The 9,845-nt window shown below is 44.1% G+C and overlaps 1 protein-coding gene across 1 annotated transcript; it reads left to right on the top strand.

Moving 5' to 3' along the window:
- Nucleotides 1-3,143: 3,143 nt before the first annotated feature.
- LOC135205132 (uncharacterized) lies at nt 3,144-4,577 on the top strand. Its single transcript, XM_064235494.1, has one exon. The coding sequence runs from the start codon at nt 3,144-3,146 to the stop codon at nt 4,575-4,577; it is 1,434 nt and encodes a 477-aa protein (XP_064091564.1).
- Nucleotides 4,578-9,845: the final 5,268 nt, after the last annotated feature.

Genomic DNA, 9,845 nt, shown 5'->3' with positions numbered 1-9,845 from the left:
ATTTCTTCCTCTTCGAGATCCTCAGTTTCCAACTGTCTTCTAATATAACTTCGTCCTCGCTATTAATTTCCAATCGTCTTGTAGATGAAATGTCGGTGGGTTCTTGTAAGATTGTAAATCCAGTACACAGCAAACGCCAAGCCTGCCAACAATGCCATTCCAGGGATGGCGACGGCAAAGGCTGACGTACCAAAGCTGTTGAATTTTTCCACGACGATTTCTGTATGAACAGAATCCGCCATATTATAATTAATAGTGGTACCCTGTACGCTAACATGAACCGATTGAGACCCAACAAAGGCGGGGGGAGTCCTCAACGTTGGAGCATACAGGTCACAACACAAGAAGTACAAGTACAAGACTGTTAGATTATGCAATATGAAGCAAACATGATTCAATGCTATATTTATCACTCTCGCTGTCTCCATGCTTAGTTTTTCAAACGGTCACTGGACTCGGGATCTGAAAAAGAGAGAATAGAGAGAGCTCCTGGAGACAATGTCCTCATTCCAGGGAGGACTCCGGAATGGGCTTCACGGAAGGAGCGAGGGTCCCTCTCTCTCTCTTTCTCTCTCTCTGTATGTATGTATGTGAATGGTAAAAATGTTCTGTTATAACAGAATTCTATCTAATAAAAGGAGCCATAAAAAACGCCAAAATATAGAGTCTGCTGTCTCCCTCTTCTAACTTTTTTAGCAAGCGGATGGCTATCATGAATCTACGGGGAACAGGATATTTCTTATTAAGGCCAGTTAAAGCATTTAGTAACACTCCTTTTAAACATATATCTTCACGGCTGTAATATTTGTCCGATATGAATTTATCAAAAGCCACTATGAATTCTAGGTTGTTTTTACGGTCTGGCATAAGGGCAAAGGATAAGAATCTGAAATATAGTATTTTCCTCTCTATATTTTGGCATTTTTATGGGCACTTTTTAATAGATGTATGTATGTATGTATGTATGTATGCATTTATAATCATGTCTTTAGTCTTTCCTCTCAAGCCACAGCCATTTATTCAAGTCACCAAATTAATTAATATAACCTGCGGGTATTTTTTTTGGTTTATTTCCACACTGCCTCTCTGATCACGAAATCGATAACGTAATTGTTGATCTGTGACGTAATATTATTGAGCTTTCTTCTGTTTCTGGGTAAAAGCACTGTCATTAATATTGTCACTGGAAATGCAGCTTGGTGTTTATGTTCGTTCTAAGAGTGGGATGACAATAATAATAATAATAATAATAATAATAATAATAATAATAATAATAATAATATTATTATTATTGGACGAGTCAGGTGCGTTTTGAAAACAGAAACGTAAGGAACACTAATGACAAATTAATAATAATGATAATAATAATATTAGTGTACTTAGGAAGCAGACCCTCTCTCAAGCATACTTTATTAAAAGTAATGGCTACTTCAGCAGCGTTACACTTGTAGAGATTCTTCTCTATTTTGCGAATAGCGGCTTTTTCAGTGCTACGTAAACAGGCTAGTAGAGCGCCTATTGAGGTCATGGTAAAATACAGGGTCAAAATAGGTGTATATATTTGAATTTTACAGATAAACTATGATACCATAGTCATCAAAGTCATTAACGATTTTCTCTCTCTCTCTCTCTCTCTCTCTCTCTCTCTCTCTCTTTTCTTAAAGCGAGCTTTCGTCTGGAGCTGCCAGACATCCTCGGGCTGGGAAGCTGAGGGTGGACTGATCTTGTTGCGGTGTCCGTCCTCCTTATATCTGTGGTTGACAGCAGGGGGTCTGCCCATGCTTGTCTCCTATTGGCTGGTGGCGGTGAGTCTTGTTTTCATTGGCTGCCTGAGCCAGGTCTCAAGCCACTTTCTTCGGGCCGATGGTTGCGTTGCAGCATATCCTGCAGCCGCCTGGACCTCCTAAGCGGCGCTGTAACATTGATGGGCGTTGCGCTACGCTGTGGGACGTTCACGGCTACTTTGATTTCCATCGGCTGCAGGAGTACCTCGTTCGGGGGCGTTGTCATCCATAGAGTTGTCATGGATCGGTGGTGTCATTGTTGGTGGCAGGTCTTCTCATACTCGTAGGGAGGAGAAATTCTTCCTGCGTCGTATCAGTGTAGGTCTTACTTGCTGGATGAGTAGCGCCTGCTGGAGGCGCTACTCATCCAGCAAATAAAACCTACTCTGAATACGACGCAGGAAGAATTTCTCCTCCCTACGAGTATGAGAAGACCTGCCACCAACAATGACACCACCGATCATGACAACTCTATGGATGACAACGCCCCCGAACGAGGTACTCCTGCAGCCGATGGAAATCAAAGTAGCCGTGGACGTCCCACAGCGTAGCGCAACGCCCATCAAATGTTACAGCGCCGCTTAGGAGGTCCAGGCGGCTGCAGGATATGCTGCAACGCAACCATCGGCCCGAAGAAAGTGGCTTGAGACCTGGCTCAGGCAGCCAATGAAAACAAGACTCACCGCCACCAGCCAATAGGAGACAAGCATGGGGCAGACCCCCTGCTGTCAACCACAGATATAAGGAGGACGGACACCGCACCAAGTCACAGTTGCTGCTCGGCATCCGTGGTAGCAACATCTCGGCTCACACCGCTCCTAGACTCCACCCACTTCCAGCGACAGCTCCGCCCAGACTCCTCCCACCGGCAGCCACCGACCAATCAGAAGCCAGCAGGAAAACCTTCAAGCTTCTTTGTAGGATTTCTAGCTTGTGCTTCTCGGCCACCAGCCAATCAGCTTGCTGCAGACTTTCCCTGCATTTTAGCCCTGCCGACTTTATAGTTGGCGCGCTTAGCAAGGGAGAATAAGAATTGAGAGAGCTCTCTCACTCTTATAAGCAATTTGAAGACTTAAAATCACTCCTCCTTTTCTCAAAAATAACTTTCTCTTATTAACACCGTCTCTCTTGTGAAACTTTGGTAGCCCTTGAGGTCTAAAACTCCAACAGAAGCAAGACCAAAGAGACAAATCTTCCTACTGTCGCAATACTATATTGCAAGTAGCACAGGAAACCATAGGCTGTCGCCTTCCATAAGCCAGATTCCAAGATAACTTAAACAAACTTCCAAGCCCTTCAGGCGACATAAACACAACCAATCACTTATTCACTCACCCCTCATAATATCACTCCATAGACATGGAACCTTCAACCTCTATCATATCACAAGATCAAATCATCCATGACGACTCCTCAGCCCCCATCACATCCATGACACCGACTAGAAGACGAAATGGATCAGGTACCAACTCCCCCTCAGACGAACACGTGACACAAAGACCACGGATTTCCTCTCCCCCTGATAACTCTCCTGCACACTCAAAAGAACATCCCAACCAACAGCTCCTCTCCCTAGACTGCTCTGACACGGAAGACGACCTTTCACAGGACAATGATGGCTTTACACTTGTACGCAGTAAGAAAAACATGAAGAAATCAACACAAAACACGGACACTTTTAACTTGCAATCAGACACCGAATTCCCACGACTGAGATTCAAACCAATACAAAAACCTGGAGAAACAGCTTACACCACAATAAAAGCCATTGAAGACAGACACAAGGACATCGTTTTCCAGGCACGACCAACCCGAACAGGACAATTCATTCTGATACCTAAAGACAAACATGCCGAAGAAGTACTCAAGAAGGACGGACATTGCAAAGCACTGGACCCAAACGACAGAATACAGAAAGGACTCATATGCAGATACCCAGTAAACCTCCCAATCGACCCCATAAAAGACCTCTCCGTTGTGTTAGACGCCACCCGGTGCACAAACAAAGCAGGAGAACCAACAAGAAAGGTTCTTGTAACCTTCCAAGGGGAAAGGCCTGCCGAAGTAGACATACCAATATGGGGAAAATTCCCCACTGAAGAGTTCACCCCTGAACCACTAAGGTGCTTTAGGTGTCAAAGATTTGGACACCACCAACGAGAATGTGGCTACAAACACATTTGTGGGATTTGTAGTGGCAAACACCCAACACAAGAGTGCTTAGATCGTTACAAAAGGAAAGAGAGGACGACAGCAAAATGCCCGAATTGTAAAGGGCAGCATCACGCCTGGCATAAAGGCTGTCCGGAAAGACTAAAGAGGATTTGGCGAATGAAAGGCCAGAACCCCCAGACCACCACCAGAACGTTGCAGCAGCAACACAAACCTCCCCCACAACACACATCATACCCTCAACACCTACCACAACAAAACCCACCTACACAACAACAACACCCACAACAAACATCACATCCTCAGCGACCAACGGAATACAACCCACCTCCACTACAGCAACAACAACCACAGCAACACAGACACCAAGAACCCAGATATAGGCAGCAGAAACCCCCCACCAATCAAAGACGCAATCCACCTACACAAAAACCACAACAAGACCAACAACGGAACACATTCCACAGAGACCCCAGACAGACACAAAACCAAGACACAAACAACACACCCACACCTGCCTCAAACCCCATGTCCTTCTACTCCACATCAACTCGGAAAACACCCCTACTTCCCACCCCACCCAATCACATGAACACACACCCCCACAAACTCCACCCGTGACGGTAGTACCAGTGCCGAAAGTCAGCACAACACCGTAGAGCAGTCACTAGAGAAACCACCTACCGCCTCAGTAAAGGACGACTTTAGGAGGGAAATAGAGAAAATTGTGAGGGCAATTTTTCAACAATTGTTTCCAAACCTAACCTAACAGCTGACCTCAGGAAAACGATTGTAGCACTGACACCTTATTAAGATGGAAGGAAACAATCAACACCAAACACGCCCCCAGAACACTGAGACATTTCATCATAACCCAGTCTAAAAATATTACAATGGAACATAAACAGTCGCACACAAAATATGCCATACTACAATCAAGAGTACTCTCAGAAAGACACGACGTCATCCTGCTGCAGGAAACACTAATTAGAGAAAACAACAATTCACATTCAAAGGATACACAGTTTATAAAACTCCACATACAGATTCAAATAGAGGGCTGATCACCCTAATAAAAACAACAATTCCCTCGGAAAAAATAAGAAACATAAACTGTGGTGATGGGATTGAGACACTAAGTGTCCTCATAAGACTAGCGAACACGTCACTCACCATACACAATATCTACAAAGGGCATGAAAAAATCTTTGAAGGAGAGAACCTCTTCAGTGCAGCCTCCAGAGAAAACACCTTCTTTGCAGGAGACTTCAATGCACACCACCCATGCCTACAGTCGAGACAGCACACAAATGCAACAGGCAGACACATACACATCCTAATGGAAGAATTTCCGGACGTTGCACTAATAAATAACACAAATGAAGCAACACACCTACGAGGTGGCAGGCTAGACCTAAGCTTCATAACTGGAAACCTGAAAGAAGACTGCACATGGAGAGTGCACCCAACTCTAACCAGTGACCATTTTGCAACTGAAACAAAACTAAAGATAATGAAAATTCCCCCACCACCGCCCTCCCCTCCGGCAGGATGGAGACCGGACCTAGCAAACTGGCCAACATTTCAAAACCACATGAACACATGGGCAACACAGTACATTCAAAATCCAGCCCTCAACATATGCACGCTCCAACAGGACTTTGTAGAGAGCCTGCACAACACAGCAAACATTTCCATGCCAAAGAAAGCCTTTAGAACAAATGCAACCCCCACACAAGACAGTTGGTACTACAACTCTAGAATCAAAGAAATGAACTCAAGAGTAAACAGAATAAGGAAAATATTCAGAAGGAACCCCACCGACGAGTTGCACCACGATCCTAAGAGAAGTCGTAAACCACGCAGCCCAAACTGCTAAGGAGGTTAAGCAGGAAACCTGGCTAAAATGGTGCTCAGAAACCACTCGAATGACGCCCATTGCAAAGATGTTCAAGTGGTTCAACAAGGTATCAGGAAGACCAGGCCAACACAGGCACACCATCCAACCCTCTAGCTGAAGCAAACAGACTAGCACAACACTTTGCAGACAGAACCAAATCAATTCACCTACCACCAGTCACACGAGAAAGACAAGTGGCACTCATCCTGGAAGATGGAGAATCATCAATACAGCCTGCAGCAATTCTGATGACACGGACACACCATTCACAATGAAAGAACTTGACAAAGCCCTCCAAAAGGGAACAGACACAGCCACCAGGAGCAGACATGATTACATATAGCATGTTAAAAACATGGAAACGCAGCAAAGACAGTGCATCTCCACATAATAAACAGAACGTACCACAGAGCAGAATCAGACCCACACAATGGAACCAACAAAACACACAACCAATTCCCCAAACCAAAAGGAGCCCAACGCCCTACAGACCCATTTCTTTCTCTCATCAGCTGCACAGAAAAGACGGCAGAGAGAATGGTGTTAAACAGACTGCTGTGGAAAACAGGGCCCCACCCTTACACCACCGCTTATATGCCTACAAAGAGGGGATAGGCACACAGGAATGTCTAGCAGATATGTGATGGCCACAATAAATAACAAGAAAGCAATCGTAGTATTTCTCGACCTAGAAAAAGCCTACGAACTTGCAAGTGCAGCTGCTATCCTGGCAGCCTTAGCCAACAAGACGGTTAAAGGCAACCTTCTAGCATGGACCAAAAGATACATGCAAAACAGACAAGCCAGAGTTACCTTTCAAGGAGCAACCTCCGAATTCCTCAGTCTGGAAAATGGAACACCTCAAGGAGGAATACTCAGCCCCTTCCTCTTCAATATACTAATGGAGAAATTAGCCAACAGCAAACTTCCCAAATGGAGTTGAAATTTTCATATATGCAGATGATGTGTGCTTGTCAGCACAGACAGGCATAGAGCCCACCAACACATGCACAAATCGCGATAACACAGATTGAAAACAAATGCACAGTCCTAGGACTAAAAATCAACACGGCAAAAACAACCAAGGCAATGGCAATCAAATACAATACAGACCTGAACCCAATACAACTCATGGGAGAACCCATCGAATGGGTAGACAACTTCATGTACCTAGGAGTCAACATCAACATACAGCTCTCACCACACAAAGAAATAGAAACACTTAAACAAAAGATCAAATGCAGACAAAACGCCATGAAAAGAATCACCTCTGCTAAGGCAGGGAGCCGTATACCATGCCCTCAGAATTTTCTACATACAGACAATAAGATCAACAGTTAGAGTATGCCGCACCAGTCCTCACTAATCTCACAAGCACTGAACAAAAAAGTTTTGAGGTAATCCAAAACAATGCCTTAAGACTCATTACAGGAGCACCAATGTGGACCAACCTATGTATCCTGAGACATGAAACAAAACTACAATCTCTGACTCATAGGATAGATCAGAGGAAAAAACACATCCATCCTGCTAAAAACCTTAAAAAATGACAGAGACTGTCCACTCAAAAAGGAGATCAGGAAATGCATTAATCTCCATGAAGAGCTAGACCCTCCCAAAACATATGCTGGAGACCTTCTAGATACACTGAGAAGAGTAGGCATGCAAAATCATGCTGCAGCCATCAGGGAAGACACCCCCTTCAGTGAAATCACAGAATCAGCACCCTGGGAACCAGAACCTTTTAACAAACTACACAATTCTTCCAGCAAGCAAGGAAGCATGCACCACCCAACAGTTAAAGCAAGCAGCACAAGAAGCAATACAGTTGACAACCGCCACAAACATATACTTTACAGATGGATCAGTAGACCTCAGCGTCCCAGCGGCAGCAGCAGGGTCTACTCAACAACACTCAAAGGAAAGCTGGAGGCTCTCCGACAATGCCTCCACACTACAGACAGAGCTGATAGCTATCGCCAAAGCACTAGAAGACTCCCAAACACAGACTGGGCAACACTACAATACACACCGACTCGAAAGGAGCAATACAAGCCATCACAAAAGGCAAAGCAAAGGAAAATATCAAACTCCTAACGAGCATATGGGCACTGGCAAAACTCCATCAAAGCAGAAACAGACAAATAACTCTCAACTGGATCCCGAGCCATGTTGGAATACAAGGAAATGAGGAAGCTGATTCCCTGGCAAAAAGCGGGCTACACATAAACAATAAGTCAACATCAAAATAACCTCTCACTAACCCAACTAAAAAGCATAGCAGCAGCATACTGCCAAAACACAGGAGGAAAGCAAAATTAGGAGAGCCATCTTCGGAGGCTCCAAGACTGCAAAATGGTATGCAGACACCACACAACTTCAACCACACAGCATACCGAAGAACATGACACGAGCACTAGCGGTAATAATACACCGTCTAAGGTTTGGATACCAATGCACATGGCAAATAGAAAACAACCCTAAACCATGTAAATACTGCGAAACACTACAGAAGAACCACTGGAACACTATAGTATTACACTGCCCAGAAACACAACAACTAAAGACAAAGTCATGAAGGAGATCAACAATCAGTCACTCAAATAACAAGACACATCCTAAACAACACCCAACAGCTTACAGGCTTCCTATGCTCCTACCCACCACCAAGGTAGGTGCAAAACACTCCTAAATAGCGGAATCTCGGGGACATCAGTCAAGACCCCTCACACCCCCTGCCATCCCTATCCACTCACATACAAACCACAAAACACAGAATAACAAACAATCCACCAAGTGCATGACTGACACAAAGACAGCCAACATCAACCTACATCACCCACATCCAAAAGCAAAGCCCCGACTCTGACATCCTTCATCACTACCTCACCTCATGCACAGCATTCCTTCAGCCTCGTGCATCAACAACACACACTACTTCCCACTCGGAATTGGAACGGAATAAGGAAATGTTTTGTGGACCTCACAAGCTAACTGACTAGCAATCTTTTTCTCAGACTCATACCCTTCCTTCTTCTCATCTGTTGGCCTCTCTGACTTGCCAACACTCACTACTATAGCACTTTTCCTACCACTGAAGGGCACCTTAGGGTTTAAAAAGGTTGGACAACCTTACCCATCAAAAGTTTCTTTCAATATCACATTCATCAACTCACACATTATCACCAAATAAAGAACCATATCCTACATTACCACCTTCTCACCATCCTGAGTTACGGGCTGCTCTGTGAGCAAGAGCCCGTGCTGACACAAGGTCAGCTAAATCAAAAACAACAACAAACAACGCACCAAGATCAGTCCACCCTCAGCTTCCCAGCCCGAGGATGTCTGGCAGCTCCAGACGAAAGCTCGCTTTAAGAAAGAGGAGAGAGAGAGAGAGAGAGAGAGAGGAGAGAGAGAGAGAGAGAGAGAGGAGATGAGAGAGAGAGAGAGAAAATCGTTAATGACTTTGATGGGACTATGGTATCATAGTTTTATCTGTAAAATTCAAATATATACACCTATTTTGACCCTGTATTTTACCATGACCTCTATAGGCGCTCTACTAGCCTGTTTAAGTAGCACTGAAAAAGCCGCTATTCGCAAAATGAGAGAAATCTCTACAAGTGTAACGCTGCTGAAGTAGCCATTACTTTTAATAAAATAATAATAATAGTAATAATAATGATGATAATAATAATAATAATATAAACTAGTATTTGTTCTCCTCTTGCGATTACCTCTCTCATATTCTTCTCAAATTGTAGTCTCTCATCCTGGAAGAATATCTCAGACCCTCAGAATTGGTCTTTTTACCCAGAGACGAACAGAACGGCAAGATTAGCAATTTCTTTCTCATTGGCAGCTGATGAGAAAGTACGAAACTCATCACCACTGAGGCCTGAATTTCGAACTCAAAAATCTTCAGTGTTCAAAAGGATTTTTTTTTTCCAGGAATGAGGACATGTGTCTAGCTAAAAATGGTTGTT

Source organism: Macrobrachium nipponense, chromosome 48, assembly GCF_015104395.2.
Source record: "Macrobrachium nipponense isolate FS-2020 chromosome 48, ASM1510439v2, whole genome shotgun sequence".
Lineage (NCBI taxonomy): Eukaryota > Metazoa > Arthropoda > Malacostraca > Decapoda > Palaemonidae > Macrobrachium > Macrobrachium nipponense.
The sequence above is the reverse complement of the archived record's forward strand: the minus strand, read 5'-3'. Positions and strand labels throughout refer to the sequence as shown.